The sequence below is a fragment of the Danio aesculapii genome, chromosome 5 (assembly GCF_903798145.1).
Source record: "Danio aesculapii chromosome 5, fDanAes4.1, whole genome shotgun sequence".
NCBI classification, from domain to species: domain Eukaryota; kingdom Metazoa; phylum Chordata; class Actinopteri; order Cypriniformes; family Danionidae; genus Danio; species Danio aesculapii.
This window is the reverse complement of record NC_079439.1, coordinates 59,570,753-59,591,982: the sequence shown is the minus strand read 5'-3', so window position 1 is coordinate 59,591,982 and position 21,230 is coordinate 59,570,753. Positions and strand designations below refer to the sequence as shown.

Below are 21,230 nucleotides of genomic sequence, written 5' to 3'. Positions count from 1 at the left end.
TCCCTTTGTGGGGGCAGAAAAGGGAACTATAAAAAGGCTTATTCAAAAAGCCCCCCGCGGGCTGGCGCAGTCCAAGCTGCCCAAAACTGTGCGTGTTTGGCCGGGCTCATGCCATCCCTTTGTGGGGGCAGAGAAGGGAACTATAAAAAGCTTTATGCAAAAAAGCCCCCTGCGGGCTGGCGCAGTTCAAGCTGCCCAAAACGGTGCGTGTTCGGCGGGGCTCATGCCCATCCCTTTGTGTGGGAAAAGGGGAATAAATCAAAAAGCAGCGAAAGTCCCCGCTGCTGGCACGGTGAGGCTGCCTGAAATGGTGCGTTGTTCCTGGGACAAAAATCCACCAAAAGTCGTAACAACTGCTTCCATACAAGTTGGATCAAAGGGATCTCGTAGGTATCGGTCCTTCCCCTTTAAGAGGGGGAGGGGGAACCAGCGTCGCTAACGCGGAAGCGGACGCTTCGTCCGCCATCTTTTAAACCGCTCCACGCGGCATGTGGGTCTCTCTCCCTCCAGCCTTGGTCTTGGACGGTCATGGCCGAATGTGCGCTCTGCTTCAACGTCTACAGCCGCCTCTCGCCGCACCTGTCTGCGGTTCACAAGGTGTCGAACGCGGACGAGAAGAAGCTTTTGCTGGCGCTCGCCGCTGGGCGCGTGGACATGCGGAAGACGGCGTGCCCGGTGCCCGGCTGCCGGAGGACGCCGGCCCGCCTAGACAGACACCTGAAGCAGCACGCCGAGCTCTCCGTCTCGGCCAGGAAGGAGGCTATGGGCCGAGCGAGGCGTCGGAAAGTGGCTCGAGAGTTGCGGTGGTTGCGGTCCACTCAACCGACGGTACCCGTGGTGTCTCGGCTGGCGTCGTCCTCCGAGGAGGAACGGGAACCAGACGGCCCGGAAGCCGAGCGTCCCTGCGCCGACCCCCGCTGCAGGCTCGCAACGGAGCGCATACAGGCCCAGCTCTCAGAGCTCCGCAAGCAGGTGGACAAGGTGAGGTCCGCCCAGCTCCAATTCGCCCGCCGCTATCGAGAGTTGAGGAGGGGGGAAGAGGGGAGGAAGAGCAGGCGGGCAAGGTCGTGTCCTGCCCCGCCGGCACCATCCCCCGACCCCGCCCCCGGGCGAGGGCCGGCCCCCGGGCGAGGGGCGGCCCGAGGTCTCCGGGCGGCCTCCGGGCCTGTGGAAGCCTACGATCCAACAAAGTACCCGTACCCGGACCACGCCCGCGCCTTGAGTTGAGTATGGTTATGGCACTTCTCTGTTGGGCTGGTGGTGGGTGTATGTCGTCTAGGCTGACTTTTGACTTTCGCCCCCGTTCTGCAGACTTGCTTTTGGCAGAGTTCGAGGGTTTCCAATTGGGGAGCGAGCCCACCGCCCGTCTGCGGAATAACGTGGCCTCCAAACTGGCGAGGGTCAAGGCCTTCCTAGGCTTCATGGCGACAGGCCACGCGGACCCAGAAACCTTGTCCTTCCTCAACCAACCGGCGCGCATCCGAGCCTGGTCTGCCCTGCTAGGCCAAACGGGCATGGCCGAGCCCACGAGGCAGCACTACCTGAAGAACGTGGCGCAGTTCCTGGATTATCTCTCCGAAACCCCGCCGGCCTCCTGCCGCCTCTCCAGTACCACCCTGGTGCTGATTCGCAGGGAGCTTCGAGCTCTCATTCGCGGCATACGCCGCCGCGTCGTGGTGCACGAGGTTAGGACCAAGCAAGCCAAAGAAGGCAGACTCATCTCCAAAGCCACCCTGCTACGCTGCCATCGGACGGCTGGGAGAAAAATACCTGCCCTTCTAGGTGAGTGTTTGGTCCCCGCCGGTCTGCGTTTCCACCAGTGGCGGTGGAAACGCTGACCTGCTCTCCGTTCTTCCCTCTTCTGCTCCAGGGCACCAACGGCTCTCGGTCAAACCGAGCCACGTCAGCGTACCCACCCCTTAGCCCCCGAATGGGGGTTAAGGGGTGGGTACGCTGACGTGGCTCGGTGCCCCAAGGCAAAAAGATAGTCTGCTCCGGGGCGCCAGCGGCTCTCGGTCAAACCGAGCCACGTCAGCGTACCCTCCCCTTAACCCCCGAATGGGGGTTAAGGGGTGGGTACGCTGACGTGGCTCGATGCCCCAAGGCAAAAAGATAATGTCTGCTCCGGGTCGCCAGCGGCTCTCGGTCAAACCAAGCCACGTCAGCGTACCCACCCCTTAACCCCCGAATTCGGGGGTTAAGGGGTGGGTACGCTGACGTCGCTCGGTTTGACCGAGCCGCTGGCGCCCCGGAGCAGACATTATCTTTTTGCCTTGGGGCACCAGCGGCTATTGCTAAGTTTAAAACCGTTGGTGGTGTAAACATGGTTTGTTGGAAAAGTCTAACCCCTAACCTCCCTCCGTCAGACGGCCTCGAGTCCAGCCCAGACACCAGGCAGCAGTGGCGCTTCTATGGCTACCTGACCGGCTACCTGACCTGCATCACGGGCCATCGCTGTGGGGTCTTCCAGAACCTGACCATCCAGGAGGTCCAAGAGGCTTCCAGAAGCCCGGACGAGTCCGCCTATGTCATAAACGTGAGTGGGACGTTGCATGTGGGGGCCACCAGTGGTAGGGCTCACTCATCTTCTCTCTGATTTTCCCAGATCACCACGCACAAGACAAACCGAGCCTTCGGCGCGGCTCAGCTGTCTCTCAACAAGGAAGAATACAGCTGGTTCCGGAGGTTTTTGCAGCTGCGGGCTAGCCTCCCCGGGGGGAGCCAGGCCTCCTATTTTTTTTTTACTTCCAGACCCAGTCCCTGTCGAACCCTGAACAAATATTTTCAATCTGCATGGACCAGCATGGGGCTTCCCGGCAAGCCCACCTTCACTGACGTCCGAACTGCCATCGCGACCCACGTGAGTATCTATGCCAGTGCCCCCCCGCTGACCCCCATGACTGCCAGCGGCTTTGACCCCAAAAAGTCTCTGTCTGTCTGTCTGTCTCTGACGCAGGCAAAGAATTCACATTCTTCCGAGGATCGCAGGAAGGTGGCCCAATTCATGTGCCACGATACCTCAACCTCAGACAAGTTCTACGCGCTTCACCTAGGCCCTCTCCAAGCACGTGAGCACCGCAGACTCTTCGAGAGGGCCTTGGTGGAGGAGGAGGAGGAGGAGGAGGAGGAGGCAGCGGGCAGAGAACGCCACTCAAGGAAGGGGCGCCAGAGGGCAGAGAGTCCCGGGTCACCCATGGTAAATCAGTTCCTTTTTGGCATGGACCTCAACAGAGGGACGTGTGGTGTTAGGTAACTGGCCTTTTCTCTTTTTCAGGAGGGAACTAGCAGGAGGACGCTGCCATGGCCGCCTTCGAAGGGGAAACGCCCCCTCGAAGCAACCGAAGACTCTGAATCTTCCTAAATAAAAATTGAACAATAAAGGTCATATGGTGTTCAGTGTCTTTATTATTCCTCTATCTGTGTGATAAAACATAGCTTCGAATGGGACAAATGATCCCTAACTCCTCTGTTAGAAGTGTCGCGTGGGACGCCCGCGTCCAGGTTCAGCCTTTGCTAAGCCCCAATTGGGACAAATGATCCCTGTCTCCTGTGGTAAAAGTGTCGCGTGGGACGCCCGCGTCCAGGTTCAGCCTTGGTTGAAAGCCCATCGGGACAAATGATCCCTTTTTAAACACAAAGAGGTGCCAGGCTGGACGAGACTGTCCAGGTCTGCGCCGGCGTTGAACGGCCATATGGCCCATGGTCCAACTCTGGGTATTTGCAGGTGTCTCCCGGGACGGCTCGGTCCTTTGGGCTGCATAAAGAGGTCGGAAGAGGGCTGCCCAAAAGCGGGGGTTAACTTCTGTGAGGAAGTTTATGTTTGTTGTAAATAAGGGTGTATTTATTCTTTTGCACAATGCTGTGAATAAATTAGAACTGCAAAGAGCATATGCTGTAAAAATGTGAAACATACATATCCAGTGTCTTGTACTCAGATACCTCACTAAATGCAGTGATGTCTAACCTTACTGTAGTTTTCGAATGGCTGTGCAAATAGTATACAGTGCTGTTTTCAGCATTTTCAGGAAGTGCCACCAAAAATTTGACTTTTTTTTCATCTGAAAAAATGTACAGAGTAAACTGTCATAATGAAAACATGACAAAGCCATCTGACTATCTTGCTCATAAACAATGGTGTCAGGACTTTTCATCTTGATGACACTGACACTTTCATTGACAGGAATACTTGCTTTTGAGGAAAGAGCTATCCATTTGGAGCAAGTGACATGCTTTTGCAGGTTATCATCTAGGTTTTGTAGTTTGTACTAATTGTTTTGAGAAATGCATTAACTGTTGTGCAAATGTAAATAGTGTTGTGAGAAATGCACCAAAGCGGCTGAGGAAAACTGTAATGTATTTCAAAGCCACTTTATATTATTATATCATATTACTTCTATGTAAAATTATTTTTAATATTTGACACAGTGAACTTATTTTGTAGATACTGTACATATTACAATGTCTTTATATATAAAGTGCACATTATTACATATGTAATACATTTTTACAAAGGCATACAGTATGCCTTTGAACATACACTGCAAAAAGTGGATACATGTAGATAGAAAAAAGCAGTTGAGAGTATACTTACCTCACACTTTATTAGGTACAATAAACTGTTCAACTGCTCATTAACACAAATTTCTAATTAGTCAATCACATGGCAGCAACTCAATGCATTTAGGCATGTAGACATGGTCAAGATGATCTCCTGCAGTTCAAACTGAGCATCAGAATGTGAAAGAAAGGTGATTTAAATTACTTTGAACGTGGCATGGTTGTTGGTGCCAGACAGGCTGATCTGAGTATTTCAGAAACTGCTGATCTACTGGGATTTACACGTACAACCATCTCTAGGGTTTACAGAGAATTGTCCGAAAAAGAGAAAACATCCAGTTAGAGGCAGTTCTATGGGCGCAAATGCCTTGTTGATGCCAGAGGTCAGAGGAGAATGGCCAGACTGGTTCCAGCTGATATGAGGCAACAGTAACTCAAATAACCCTCGTTACAACCGAGGGATGCAGAAGAGCATCTCTGATTGCACAACACTTCGAACCTTGAGGCGGATGGGTTACAGCAGCAGAAGACCACACCGGCAGAGACTCACCCAAAATTGAACAATAGAAGATTGGAAAAACGTTGCCTGGTCTGATGAGTCTCGATTTCTGCTGCGACATTCGGATGGTAGGGTCAGAATTTGGCATCAACAACATAAAAGCATGGATCCATCCTGCCTTGTATCAACGGTTCAGGCTGGTGCTGGTGGTGTAATGGACCCACTTTAGGCCCATTTGTACCAATTGAGCATTGTGTCACTCCCACAGCATACCTGAGTATTGTTGCTGACCATGTGCATCCCTTTATGACCACAGTGTACCATTCTGATGGCTACTCAAATGGCCTTCACAATCACCAGATCTTAATCCAGTAGAGCACCTTTGGGTTGTGGTGGAATGGGATTCAACTTGGTACTAGTAAGGTGTACCTAATAAAGTGGCTGGTGAGTGTATGTGTGAACAAATTAATTACCTGACATTCTTGTCATACTTATACACAGCGTGCTAGTATGTTTAGTAACCACAAAAAAAAAGAATGAAAATACACACAGTTGCGATCTTTTTGTTTCTACTATGTCATTAATTCATTTGTTTTCTTTTTGGCTTAGTATCTTTATTTATCTGGCATCACCACTGCAGAATTAACCACCAACTTATCCAGCACATGTTTTACACAGCAGATGCCCTTCCAGCCACAACCCAACACTGGGAAACATCCACACACTCTTAAACACACTCACATACAATATGGCCAATTTAGCTTATTCAATTCACCTGTAAAACATGTCTTTGGACTGTGGGGGAAACCCACACAAACATGGGGATAACATGCAAACTCAACACAGAAACACCCCGGGGCCTCAAACCAGCGACCCTCTTGCTGTGAGGCGATTGTGCTACCCACTGCGCCACCATGTTGCCTGTATCTACCATCTGAATATCATAATTTCAGAAAGTCAGAAAGGTGTCTTTGACTCTTACCTGTGTCATGGTTCACCACTGGAAGATTAATACTTCAAATAAGAACTTTTAAAGTTTGTAACGCTTGGATTCAGAGAGGACTAACCTAAGATTTAAGCGGATTACTGCAGCCGCTGTTTCTGAAAACATGAAGACAGATCACATAATCACAGATTTTGTGGCTTTAAGGGGGCTGAAATGAAAAACAGCAGGGCTTCAGGGTCTATGGAGTATATGTGGATTAAGACAGATGATTCAAGTAAATCGGACCCTGTATTCTCCACTCTTTTATGCTGGAAGAAAAAACTTTTCTTATACGTAAAACTGCAACATAAAACATTATATTTGCTGTGATGTTGAATTTTGAATATTGCAGACTTTTTTTTTTTACCGTACTGAATCTAATCATGGCATTCTAAGTGTCTATAGCAGGAAGGGAAATATATACAATGTTTTTCAAGGACATGACATTTGAAAATGTCTCATGCTCTGAAATGTGACTCTTTTGTAGCTTGCGTCAACTATGTAGAAATGAGTCAGAGAACAGGAAGTTGGTGTGTACAGTATGTGGTGCTGGAAACAACAGAGAATCTGGGATCTGATCAAACAGCAGCAGTGGATTTCTGACGCACCGGGGACACAAACTACTGGACAACTCAGAAAACATAGATATGTTATTCAATGCAATAGTCCCCTGAGCCAAGCAGTGAAGGCATTGTGGAATTAATAATTCTCCAACACATGTTCATGTTTCTTTTTTTTTAGTCTTGATGCAATTTTGTTCATCTGCTCTCCTGGACATTTCATCTTTGGGTAAGAAAAAATTTCTTTTTTTTGCCTTCAGTCTTCAACAAATCTTCAATATTCTACAACAGATTCTGGATGTTACATTTAGATGTTGCTCAGGTCAAGAGTTGCACAGCTTATTGGCCTTTTTAATATAAGAATAGTTTGAATAATTATTCTATTATCATTAACAGGGACCTATGATTTTAGTTACTTCTTCACTACAAGTTCACTATTCTTAAGTACAAGCTAGAGATGGGTTGTTCTTGAACAAATCTTTAATGACTCGGGAATGATGAGTTCTTTCAGGGAGTGATTCGTTCATTCGTGCATGTGCACATTGCGCAGGTGGGGTAGAAGATTCGTTTCTTTTTTTTGAGTCTTCTGTCTGGTTTGAATCGTTCATTTATTACATGAAAGATATATTCTCAAGTTTGAGTTGTTCATCTTTTTACATACAGTATGACTTTACAGGACTATTTTGTGTTTAATAGAAGTCAAATAGACATCTAAACATCTTGACAGCTTGGCTAAAACAAGGCTAAACTTGGGCTGTCAATGAATATCTAATAGCCCAAAACTAGACTAGTCATCAAATAGAAAGATTAGACAGACTTTATATGTGTAGTCATTCATTTCTGTTTATGTGATGTCTAGTCTAGTTTTGGCCTATTCTATTAGATTGTCACGGACAGACCAAATTTAGCCTTGTTTAAGCCAAGACGACTATGTTTAGAGTATCTATTAGACATCTTTTAAAAAAGCAAAATGCTGGCTGGGTTAGATGCTGAATTTGGAATGTGGTTTTGGTCTTTTTTTTTACTTCATCCATAAGATGGAGATTATTCATTCAGTCTTTCACGTGATGGATGAAAAACTCAATAACTGGTCAATGACTCGAGACATAAACAAATCAATCACAGTTCAGACTGCATAGTTTTATATGGTGCTGTCACAGGATGAACAACTCAAAACCCTGAAGACTTGTAAGGTTACCTAATCATGGATCTTTCCAGCTCAGACTGCGTGCATTGACTAATCTTATATGGGACTGACTGTCATTGTTAAGTGAAAGACCGACTTAAACTTGATTATTTGTCAGCTAAATGGTGAACTGAGCTAATCATAGATACAATAACAATGAAATATCCTTTTCTTTTTCTTATAGCATTATAATTCTGTCTTTGTCTATAGCACGATCAATGTTTGCGCTAGTTGTAGATGTGTTTGGGAAGCAACTTATATCTTAAAGGGCCCCTATGATGAAAATCAACTTTGTAAGCTGTTTGGACAGAAATGTGTGTAGGTATAGGTTTTAAAAATATTTCCTGATGTTAAAATGACCCAAATTCCAGTGATTTTGAGGCCCACTGCAACGTGATGTAGGAGTGGGGTTTTCCCCGCCCACTGAATTGACTGACAGGTTCCATGTTTCTATAATAACATGTATATACGACACAATCTCACGGCAATTCGTAACCTTTTGATTTAGTGGCTAATTCATATAAATCCGTATGATCTAATTTGTACAGTTTAGTACGACTTGCTCATTCCCCAATGACGGTTGGGTTTAGGGGTGGGGTTAGGTGCCACCTTTTTAAAATCGTACAATTTCATACGACTGAACTCGTACAAATTCGTACGAATTAGCCACTAAACTGACAAAACGTAAAATACTTACATTTTCTCGTGAGATCAGGCTGGTATACACATGTCCACACCAAACTTTTTTGCAAAGAAACTGGGATTAAAATATTTGTTCCAACTGTGAGTTTTTATAAGTTTTATAAGTTTAAAACGGTTTTAAAACAGAGCATGTTTGTATTAAAGTAAATTAAGTAATAAAGTAAAATTGCTATGTAATTCTTAACCACTATAATCACCACGACTGCAAGGTGTCAGTAAATGTTATGTGTGTGTGTGTGTTAATGCGTGCGTGTGTGTGTGTGTGTGTGTGTGTGTGTGTGCGTGTGTGTGTGTGTGTGTGTGCTGCAAACGAAATTTATGTGAGACTCATCATTTCAGAAAGGCTTGAATAAACTCCACCACAAATACATCAAATAAACTGGTATTTTTGACTAATGAGCTGTATTTCAGCTTCATCTGTGTCTGTCTCTATCACTGACTGCTGTTTTGTTCTAACATCACCCATAATGAGAAGCAAACACGCACATGGGAATGGTAGGCAGGGAAAAGCAGCTCATTTGGATTTAAAGCCACAGGCTACAAAAACAGCTACAATGTATTCAGACAGCAAAATTAGCATATTCTGGAAGCTATAATAAATTACAAGATGGGTATTTTGAGCTGAAACTTTACAGACACATTCTGGAGACACCAAAGTCTTATCTTACATGTAAAATGGGTAAAACAGGTGCCCTTAAATGATATTTTGCCAAATTAAAGGGGACCTATTATCCAAAAATGACTTTTATAAGGGGATTAAACACAGTTGTACATGCCATCAGAGAAGGGAAGTCCCTCCCAATAGTGATGATATTTTTCTCATTAGCAGGCAGTCCCCAAAATGGCACAATTAGGGTCAAAGTCTAAAAGAAGTAGTTTCAAATAGCTATAAAACATTATGTGTGGGGTATTTTGAGCTGAAACTTCCCACACACGCTCTAGGAACATCAGAGAATTACATCTTGTAAAAAGGGGCATATTAGGTCCCCTTTAATTAAATGAACAAAATTATTTTAGTAAAGTAAAGTGATCCGATTTTACCATCAAGCCAACAAGACCTCACCCATTTTTGATATCTCTGCCATGGTTACAAGACACATCCATTACTGCTTATTGGCTGCAAATGTGTTTTGGAACTCCCTCTGACACTGTGGTCAAAAACATTTTTCAAATATTGCTTAGTGCAACCATAAAGGTAATTTAGCTGTAATTTACACTTCGTATAAAAGGGGAACATGACAAACTATAGACTCTCATAGCCAGAAATATTAAGTCCATAATGTCTACTATCATACCTTGTGAGCAGAAAGCATGCAGCACATATTTATTTCCAGCCTGATCTCACGAGTAAACGTATTTTACATTTTGATAGTTTAGTGGCTAATTCGTAGAAGTTCAGTCGTACGAAAATGTACAGTTTTTAAAAAGAAGGCGTGGCATTCAACACCACCCCTAAACTCAACCATCATTGGGTAATGAGCAAATTGTACGAAATTGTACAAAATGAGATTGTACGAATTAGCCACTAAATCAAAAGTTACAAATTGCTTTAAGATTATGTTTATTTCTTCATCTAAACCAGTGTTTCTCAACCATGTTTCTAGATGTCTCCTTTGTCTGTCACACTCATTACAGGTCTTTCAGTCTCTGCTAATGAACTGATGATCTGATCTGGTGTGTTTGGTTAATGAGAAATGTGCAGAGCTGGTGGTCCTCCAGGAACGTGGTTGAAAAACACTAATCTAAACATCCCACTCTGGATGTCCGCAATTATCATCACAAACATATTTCTAACTTGTTTTAATTCTTTACAGGCATTGAATCACATTCAAGTGCAAAGTTACTTGCAATCCCCAGTGTCACTAATAATAATACAGGTATATGAATTCTGCAGTTTCCTTCATTTTTACTGTTTTACAGTATGTATTTTGCCCATTTTAATGAATGGACCACAATTAGCCAATGCTACTCTTGTGCAAGGGAATTTTCCAGTATGATTTCTCAACAAAGCAATGCCTCATGCTTCCCCATTGAGCGTAAATTTGGTGTTAGTATTCAACACTCCACAGCCATTTCCATTCAGCCCCGCAGCAGAGTTAGTAGATCAGAACAGCACAGGGTTATTACCGTGGTGCTAGTCACAGCTATATTGCAATTTCAGTCGAGAATGTGCTGGATCTGTGCCTGCGTTTGGCAGTGGAGCGTGAGCTTGAAAACTATGTTCATGGCTTGTGGGAAAACACAGCAGAAAATACATGAATAATATGAGCACAAGATCTGAAGCACCCTGCTGTTTTCTGAGACCTTGTTCTGGAAAATCATCTTTTCCTTCCCTTTCCTCTGTCATATTTACATAATTTATTTATTTCACAGGCATGCTGTGAATTATATTAACTAAGCAACTGAGTGCCACACACCAGCGTTCTGATTGATTGTCCTCCTGCCTTTCCAATTATTTCTAATTTTCTTTTCATTTTTTCGTTGGTTTTTTCCCTTCTTCATCTGGTTGCCAGGTGCATAAAGTCAAAACTGCTGTCTGCTATTCCACTTGCACATTTTATCAGCTATAGTGTAATTGTGGTGACTGTAGAGCATGGCAGTGTAGGCATCCTGGAAATTTCTTTCAATTTAGTGCAGTCACTGTTTGATGAGCGTGAACTGGATACACTTTATAAAGCCACTCTCTTCAAATTCACCTCTTGTATTTTCACATAAAACAAACAGCTTGCAGCAGAAATTCTCATGTGGTCTTCATCTGAAACGAGACCTTCATGTTTTTTATTTTTTTGGATGCTTGAATAAATGTTAAGAAGGCTTGGTTTCATTAGCATTTCAAATAATTTCATGACAGTCATTTACCGCTGCTATTTTGCAACTTTCTCTCTCAGCACTCATAAGAGGATATCTCTGGAGGTGGGAAAATGTGTATGCATTAGTAAAAGCTAACACTTATGTCAGGGTATCAAGTGGATTATAATTAATGTACTAAATTAATTTGCTGAACAAGCACTGCCGGCTAAAATCTTGAGCAATTTGCTGATCTACATAGAAAGGATTTTCCTGTCATTAAAAATACAGAGGGAACAAATGCAAACATAATAAAAAATTAAATGAAATAAAAATTTATTAAATAACTGAAGTTAAAATCTAATTATCATCATTAGTTATTTTGTTGTGATTTTGTATTCAAACTTCAAGTAACTAAAACATCTCAGCTTGATTACCGAGATCATAAATATCATAGATGGATGAATTGGATCATAAATCATTGTCTCTGTTACTTACTCAGCGTAGGAGAGAGGTATCTTCAACTGAAGAGAGTTGTTCACACTTATAGTGTTCTGTTAAACTAAACAAGTAAAAAAAACAAGTAAAATTGTTAAAATTTGGCAGTTAAGGGTAATGTTTTATTCTCTGTGTAACATCTTGCTCTCCCTCGTGAAGCCAATACGGAAGTAACTGAAACTGCAATTCATTGACTCGCCTTTAGGGGCTGGCTCCAGGAAATCCAGATGTTCACTGAATGCAATGCTAAATTGACCAATTTTACAGTTGATAAAAACATGTATACAGCCTGGTACAAAAGGTGGTTTTGGTGCGTAGAGCTAATATTGCTCTTCATGACAATTGTGAGGAGGGTGAATCTATTTTATCACTTAGGTAGGTCTGCATAATTGAAGGTGTGGCCATTTGAATGACAGCTAGGTCTCGCTTGCCGCCGTCATGTTATTCTGGCTGATTAGCCGCTAAACTCGGCATATACATCATATTTTTGTTTTGTTTTTATGCGGCTTTACACTGTCAATTGCCTTTTGGAATTATTTCCTACTATTATCAGATAATACAGCATGCTGTGTGCATTTAATTGTGCGCACAAACCATTCAAGTTGCCTCCATTTCCCAGGTGAGTAAAATTATATACTTATATACCATATTTGTTTTATTTAAGATAAATTATCATTTATATTTTTTTCTTTAGACCTGTAGAGCCCTCCAGAATCTATCAGATTGATTAGCTGTAGGCTCTAGAACAGGAGTCTCAAACGCTGGAGGCGAAGTCTGGGTGAGGCCGGGCCGCATCAGGTTTTCTACAAGGAATTAATTATATTATTCATTATTAATTAAATCTTAGTTTGTGTTAAAAAAATTAAAATAAAGAGATTTGAGAAGATTGGAATTTTTTTTATCACAAAATAAGATGAAGAAATAAACAAATTAAAAATTAGTAAGAAAATAAATAAATCAGTATTAAATAGTAGTAATAATAATAATAATAATAATAATAATAATAATAATAATTAGATTTACTGTTATCCAATGTGCTGTTGTTACAGCAAAAAGAAGCAACACTGTGTTGTTGTCATTTGTTTTCACTAGTTTTACATCATATAGAAATATATGTAATGTTTATTGTTTGAGGCAATAAAAATACAATGCATGTAGAGCGATGCAAATCCCCCGCAAATAACGGTGCGACTCTATAATTGGTACCGGTTACCAGGGACTCTTATTGCCGATGAACAGGTGTTGACTGCATTTCATGTTTTTTTAATTAACTTGTAATTAATTTACTTTCATTTTTATGTATGCAATTTCCATAATTACTCCCATAATTTTATGTGTGCAATAGTTTTATCCTAGTTTATATTGAATTCTATGTAATGAACATGAAAACACAGCAAAATAATTGTTAATATATAAATGGAAAATAGCAAACTCTACTGATTGGCTTTTCCCCTATAGAATTTCAGAGTAGTTACATTGCAGATGTTGATGGTCAATTCTGATTTTGTGACAGTATCCGATTTTTTCTGATGACCTGCTTACGTTTATCATCATTTAAAAGAGACTCGTATCAGATCACTCACGCTCTACCTTTTTGCCCTTGTTTGGTATCCCCCGGTCGGTGGGATGGCGTGAAAGCAAAATGGCGATGATTGGCCATGCCTACTTGTAGCTTCAGAAACCTATGGGTGACATCATGGATACTACGTCCATATCTTTTACAGTCTATGGTTGAGATCCAGCAAATCAGCTCTGAGGAGCTTTCACATTTAGAGGTTTGAAAACAAAAGGTCAGATTCAGATTAAAAGAGTTCTCCAGGATGACATGGTTCTGCTAAAAAGCCTTTAACCTTTTTTAGAGAGCATGCTTTAATTGATGTTAAATGTGTCTAATTTGAGTTTTATAAGTGTCCATACTACTTTGTTATCTTTGACCTGCAAAAAGGGAGCATTTTAAAATACTAAACACCCCGTTTTAGTTTGGAAATGCTATTTTTCTGTTTCAGCATGGACAGACCAAAATCCAAACTTTGGTAAATAGAGATGTGGCTTTCCACAATTAATCTCTGACTGGACTCCTCGATTGTTCCTTGATTCGGCAAGCCCCTCTCATATGACCATTACACAATTGGTGGACTGCAAGTGCACATGCAAGCAAAAGAACCAAAAAATCTGAGCACATCACACCTGTCCTCAGGTCTTTACACTGGCTCCCAGTTACATTCAGTATAGATTTGAAAGTATATTACTAGTCTGTAAATCACTAATGGCCTAGGACCTCAATACATTACAGATATACCCACTGAATACAAACCTAACAGATCACTAAGATTTTTAGGATCAAATAAATTTGAGTTCAGTCAAAGCAGGGTGAATCCACCTTTAGCTATTTCGCCCCCCGCTGCTGGATCAGCTTCCAGAAATGATCAGATGTCCTCCAATATTTGGCACTTTCAAATCAAGACTTAAAACACATCTCTTTAGATGTGCTTTTGCTGAATGAGCTACAGTACATCTGACAGATCTATTATGCCTTTCTTTTCTTTTCCATTCTTTTAAAATAAAAGTTTTTACCTGTTTTTAGTCATTTTTATTCTTTATTGTTTTTATTTTCTTATACTTGTCTCTTTTATTCCTGTTTATGTAAGGCACTTTGAATTATCGTGTATGAAATGTGCTATATAAATAAACTTGCCTTGCCTATTTTGCCTATTGCCTTGCCTATCGCATTGTTATTCTTAAGGTGAATAATTATTCTGTGTGAGTTAATCCACTGAAAAAAAACTTGTTTTGTTAATCTTCAAGTTTGAAGTGGTGGTCCTTCGGTTGAAGTCAACTGGAGGGTTTCCATGGCAAAAGTATATCAGTATTCTTAACCACACCCCTCCTACCATTACTTTGCTGTGAGAGAATGATGCACAAAAAAAGCCTTGCCCCCTACTCAATATTTCATTGCAGTTGGAAGTACATCAATAAACTAAAATAAAAGACTCAGCAACTTCCGGGTCACACTGACTTAAAAAATGATAAAACAGTATAATTTTTCTCCTATAATAATCTATTATTTTTGTGAACACAGTGTGCTTGCAGAGAGAAATCCCACCCATACTCTCATCTAACTGCCTGAGATCTTTGATTGATTTTGTTGCATCCCATAACCGTTTCACACCTGGTCTGTACAGACAAATTGCTTGTTGTCGTATTGCATTGTGTCTGGTCAGGACATGATAAACCTATTCTGGAGGCCCCAAAGAATACACATTTTGGATTTCCAAATTTATGTCAAGAAGCTCTTTACTTTTGAGCTGATGCTTAAAATCCCAAAAAAGCAGCTGGCCTATAGGACAGGTTTGAAAAACTCTATTGTCTCCATATTTGGAATGGATATTTTCAAAATGTGTCTTTGCCATTGTCTGGCATCTGTTTGGACCCCATATTTCTGTTGAGCCGGCAGCCGGCTTCACCTGCTTCTTGATCTAAATCCAAATTCATGTGGTGTCACCCAGCAGACAGATCTTTTCCATCTCTGAAACACTCTATTCAGTACTCTAGTCAACAGAGCCACTGTTTCCAGCACTCCTGCCCATCTGGGCCACATGAAAACTGGTGCCAAAATAGAAGATTGACGACGACACGTGTCCTGCCAGAGACGCCCCTCTCATCTGTTTCCAGAAGATGCATGTGTTTGCGCAGCTACAATGAAATCAAATGGCATCTTTGATCTAATTTAAATCCCAGTTAAAATGAGTTGTATATTGTGATGTGATTTGAGCAAACTCTAATTCAGAGGAACACAATGAAATGATTTGTCCCAAATACGCTGTGAAATTTATTCCAGTTAACAGAGAACATTCCCACAACTTAAAGTAATGTTATTCAAAGTGATTAAAACATGAACATTTACATTATTTACTTATATATTCATCAATATTAGCATTCTGTTCTCAATACTGAATGAAAATATTACCTTCAACTATAAATGAAGTCAACTCAAGTCACCTTAGATTCTAAAGCACTAAACAGACAAAAAAGATTGTCAGCTACAACATTTCTTTAATGTGAACATCAATCAATTAATTTCAACACAAATGTCAAATGTTAAGGAGTTTCATTTAACTGTATGGCAACTCAACCAACATCAACAAAGCCAATGGTAACAATGGCAAGGAACCAAACTCCACCACTTGACGGATTATAAAACCTTGTTTGAGAACAGCGTCGGTGTAGTCAGAAGTAAATGACTGATTTTTCTATGGCCTTGAGCACAGTCAGCATTCTTCTTTTTTAAAGGCGAATGTCTCAACCAGTCCTGAGATGATGAATTCACGCTGGACATAAGGATCTGTGTAGTGCAAAGGTTTTCAACCTGAGGGGTGCGTGGTGCTCCACACCTTGGGTGGGGCAACAGCACCTGTTAAGAGGGGCACAAGGACCTGCAGTGTACGCTCGAGTAATTATGAGGACATTTGGTCATTTTTTTTGTGATCCACTAGGGAGCAATCTTATTATCAAGTAGCTGTTAGAGCAAAGTTGGTGTGTTTGAGAATGTGAAAAGTAAAAAAAAAAAAGCTGAAGATGGACGTCATCTGCCGCCAGCTCGATGAACTCCATCTAAAGGACTCCCCTGGGAATTTTCGGTATTCTCAAGCCGAAGTGGACAGTGTGTGGCGTGCCGCTTCCAGCAGTGGACGCTGGATGAGCACGCCTCAGCCAAAGAGCAGGCCAAGGGGTTAATGCATCTGGCCTGCCTTTGGCTGCTTGAAGACCATCCGTCAGCCGTCCAGGTAGTGGAAAGGCTGGTGATTAACCGCCTGCTGCAGGCATTGCACTCCCAGTGATGACAACGCATCCTGCTCCACAACACTGCCACCTGGCCGGATCTGATGGAAGGCATCGAGTTGGCGGAAGCATCCATGCCCCTGGATGCTAGAGAAAGAGCAGCAGAACCCCAGAAATGGCGACCTGCGAAGGGTATCACGTTTCCAGTACACAGACCCACGGGTTCCTTGCCACTGGATGCATAGTCGTCCGCACCATCACGCGTCTTACCCCCCTCAAAGACTTTTCTGCAGGTCACGGCCGGATGTTCCCTACACCTAGAGCAGTGAGTGGAGAGGACCCTCCAGAAGTGCTGATTCAAAGTCCGCCTGGTGGACCAGGAGGTCCAGCAGCCCGCACTTCACCCAGCCTGTTACTCTGCTATCAAGAAAGGTCTGTTGTAGGGAGAGGAAACACACCGGCTAGTGGTACCGTGCTCCAGGATCCCAGAGATGATGATGGATGTGCGCGGCCATTCTTCGAGAGCTCCAACAGCAGTATCACTGGCTAGGACTGGAAGGTGAAGTACGCCAACACTGTCAGCAGTGTCTGGACTGCCCATGTACCTCTCCTTGACATCGCCCCAAACCACCAGTGCCACCACCCATCATCTGGGTGCCCTTCAGGTGTACTGGTAGCAAAACGATGAGAGAAAATTAATTTTTCTCTCACCCCTCCTACCCCTGTGTTCTCCCTCTTGTGCCAACAGCTACCTGCAGAGGAATAGATTGACGCTTAGGGGTGGGATGTGGCAGTGTGGCATCAGCGTTGCCATGGAAATGACTCCCTCGCCGCAATCACCACTCCTCATGTGCTGATTAGGGACAGCAGCTGCCCATTGGAAAAGGGGTATTTACCATCCTGCACATCCCAGCGCACCTTTTCCATGCTCCACTCCCTTAATAAACACAAAGAAGGGAGGGGGGCAAGTAAAATTGGACAAACTTAAAAAATTTAAGTGGTGTGTGTCCTAAAAGATTGAAAGGACCACCAGGGGCGTTGTAACATGGCAAAGGATTAGAAAAATTCTAAGAGCCCTGGTCATTGAGGGGGACTAACAGAAATCTACACTGTGGTGTTTGTATTTAAATTGCCTCTTTGCACAATAATCTTTAGAACACACCCTATAGTGAAAGCACCCCTCTGAGTCAAGAGCATGTGTGTCCCCTTAAGACAGTCTCGGGTTGTTTAGAAACATGGAACTTCACAAAACATTTATGAAATTCACACATAGATCAGGTAGATGGCACAGCCAAAATCAGAAAATGAGAAAGCAAGACAGGAAAGAGAGCTATATATGTTTAAAGAGTTCAGATGCACGACCCTCTAAGTGCAGTCTAAAAACTTCTTCTAAAACTGGGGTGTCCAAACTTTTTCTTATGAAGGGTCAAAAACCAAACTTGATTGAGGCTAGTGGGCTGAAGGTAAATATAGCTGACATGGGTAAATTCCTAATTTATTAAATAATATTTAAAAATTACTAGAACATATTGATTAATATGAACTAATACAGTTTTTATTACATTTTATAATGAACTTATTATAGTAAAAACAAAACAATCTAATATATAACAGATTTACTTTTTAGATTTAGTTTTTGCTTTGATTTGCTCGCTGATGTCTTCTGCATAGTCCTCTATCAGTCGAGTGACAGTATTTACATTTTAAAAAGTCAGATTCATTTACAACATTTAATTAAAACATTTAATTTTATTTTATTCTTTTGTGCTCAGCAATAAAACTAACTAATTAAAGCTGTAAGCAGTGATGAAAGGGATTTTGTACTAACAAAAAAATGTTACGTCAAATTAGAAATGATGATTCAATTAAATTCAATTAAATTCAATTCACCTTTAATTGTGAAGCGCTTTTACAATGTAGATTGTGTCAAAGCAGCTTCACATAAAAGATCATAGTAAATAAAAACAGTGTCAGTTCAATTTTCAGAGTTTAAGTTCAGTTCAGTTTAGCTCAGTTCAGTGTGGCTTAATAATCACTACTGAGAGTTCAAACACTGAAGAGCAATCCCTCGATGCGCAGCTCTACAGATCCTGAACCATGCAAGCTAGTGGCGAAAAAAAACTTCACCAATTGGTGAAAGTGAAGAAAAAAAACCTAGAGAGAAACCAGGCTCAGTTGGGCACGACCATTTTAATTTCTCCGCTGGCCAAATGTCTTGTGCAGAGCTGCAGTCTCAGGGGCAGAGGCTGGAAGCTGAACCTCAGCGAAGTCTCGTCTGTCCCTGGAGCGTCACAGCAAGTCTCATGCTTTCCACTCCTCCATGACCACCACAGCAGCTGCTCAGGATTCGGCCTGGATCCAGGATATGGATCCTTGAGATCATCTCGTCGCTGGTCTTGGATCAAATCAGTGACGCTCCATAGTCTGAGGACCTATAGGATCATAGTGTATATAAACGAGATGCAGAAACCTGTGTGGAGCACATTCATGTATCATACCGCAAAGTGATGCACTGAGTGTATGCTTTACTAAAAAGATAGGTCTTTAATCTAGTTTTGAATTGCGAGAGTGTGTCTGAGCATCGAACATTATCAGGAAGGCTATTCCAGAGTTTAGGAGCCGTAAATGAGAAGGCTTGACCTCCTTTACTCGACTTTGCTATTCTAGGTACTACCAGAAGCCCAGAGTTTTGTGATCTTAAAGAGCGGGTTGGATTGTAGCGAGACAGAAGGTTGGTTAGATAAACAGGAGCTAGATTATTTAAAGCTTCATAGGAAAGAAGCAATATTTTAAATTCAATACAAAACTTAACAGGCAGCCAGTGTAGAGAGGATAAAATTGGGGTGATATGATCATATTTTCTAGACCTGGTAAGAACTCTGGCAGCTGCATTTTGTACTAGCTGAAGTTTGTTAATAGAGGATGCTGGGCAGTGCATAACAGTAGTCCTACCTAGAAGTCATAAAAGCATGGACTAGCTTTTCTGCATCTGAGGTGGATAGCATACTTCGTAACTTAGCGATATTTCTCAGATGAAAGAAAGCAGTTTTTGTGACATGGGATATATGATTTTCAAAAGTTAAATTGATAATATGTCTAATATGACACCCAGATCTTTTATAGTAGAGCTAACGCTAACTTTGTATCCCTGTAATTGTAGTTCGAGTTGTGAGATCTGCTGTGTACAGGATTTAGGCCCAATAAGTAATATTTCTGTTTTGTCTGAGTTTAAGAGAAGATAATTGTTGGTCATCCAGTCTTTAACATCTTTAATACACTCAGTTAGCTTGGACAGTTTAGACATCTCATCAGGTTTAGTTGAAATATATAATTGAGTATCTTCTGCATAGCAGTGAAAGCTGATCCCATGTCTTCTAATAATGTCTCCCAGGGGTAGCATGTATATTGTAAACAGCAAAGGGCCTAAAACTGATCCTTGAGGCACCCCGTACTTTACTGGGCTGACTTGTGAAGGCTGTCCATTAATATTCACAAACTGGTAACGGTCGGCTACGTATGACTTAAACCATTGTAGAGCCTGTCCCTGAACACCTGTAGAATTTAAGCAATTTATGAGGGTATTGTGGTCAATGGTGTCAAATGCCACACTAAGATTGAGTAGAACTAAGAGCGAGATGCACCCTTGGTCAGCAGCAAAGAGTAGATCATTGGTTATTTTCACCAATTCAGTTTCTGTGCTGCGATAAGCTCTGAAACCTGACTGAAACACTTCAAGAACATTGTTCATCTGCAGAAAGGAGCATAATTGGGCAGAAACAACTTTTTCTAGTATTTTAGACATAAATGGAAGATTTGAAATAGGCCTATAATTAACTAAGTTGCTGGGGTCCAGTTGCGGTTTCTTAATAATAGGCTTAATAACAGCTAGCTTGTAAGGATTTGGAACATGGCCTAAAGATAAAGAAGAGTTGAGAGGTTCTCCTATAACAGGTAGCAATTCTTTCAGTAACTTTGTTGGAATTGGGTCCAACATACATGTGGCTGGTTTAGAGGTATTTATAATCTTATCTAGCTCTTCCTGTTCTATGATTTTGAAGCACTGTAGGTTATTTTGATTCAGTGGAATGTTTACTGGATCTGAAGTGTAAGGCTGTGCAGAAAATTTAACATCTTCTATTTTCTGTCTAAAGCCTTCTATTTTATCACTTAAAAAAATCATGAAGTCATTACTACTAATTTGCGGTGGAACATTTTGTTCCAAAGATGACCATAATTTAGCAATAGTGTTAAATAAAAATCTAGGATTGTTATGATTATTTTCTATCGGTTTGCGGAGGTGCTCAGCCCTGGCAGATTTTAGAGCTCTCCTATAGCTGGACCAACTGTCTTTGTACGCAATTCTAAAGACCTCTAAATTTCCTCTAAAATAAGTTTTTTTCCATTTATGTTACAGGGCACGGGTTGCTTTTTTTGAGAGCGCGAGTATGACTAATATACCATGGTGTAGTTTTATTCTCTCTAGCCTTTTTTAATTTGATGGGTGCTACAGTATTTAATGTGCTAGAAAAGCTGGCATCCATACTGCTGGTTACTACATCAAGGTCATTTGCATTTGCATTTCGAAATTGAGACCCAACCCTCTCAATCATTTTCACTCTCCTCTCAGTTGGGATGGTAGGCCAAATCAAAGGTTACAATAGCCGCATTTCCACTGTC

The 21,230-nt window shown here is 42.0% G+C and overlaps 1 protein-coding gene across 1 annotated transcript; it reads left to right on the top strand.

Annotated features, from left to right (window-relative positions):
• Positions 1-451: 451 nt before the first annotated feature.
• LOC130228628 (uncharacterized) lies at positions 452-3,385 on the top strand. Its single transcript, XM_056457055.1, has 5 exons — positions 452-1,782; positions 2,367-2,536; positions 2,606-2,860; positions 2,957-3,196; positions 3,275-3,385. Exons 1-5 carry the CDS (start codon positions 489-491, stop codon positions 3,359-3,361), a joined length of 2,046 nt encoding a protein of 681 aa, XP_056313030.1. The 5' UTR covers positions 452-488; the 3' UTR covers positions 3,362-3,385.
• Positions 3,386-21,230: the final 17,845 nt, after the last annotated feature.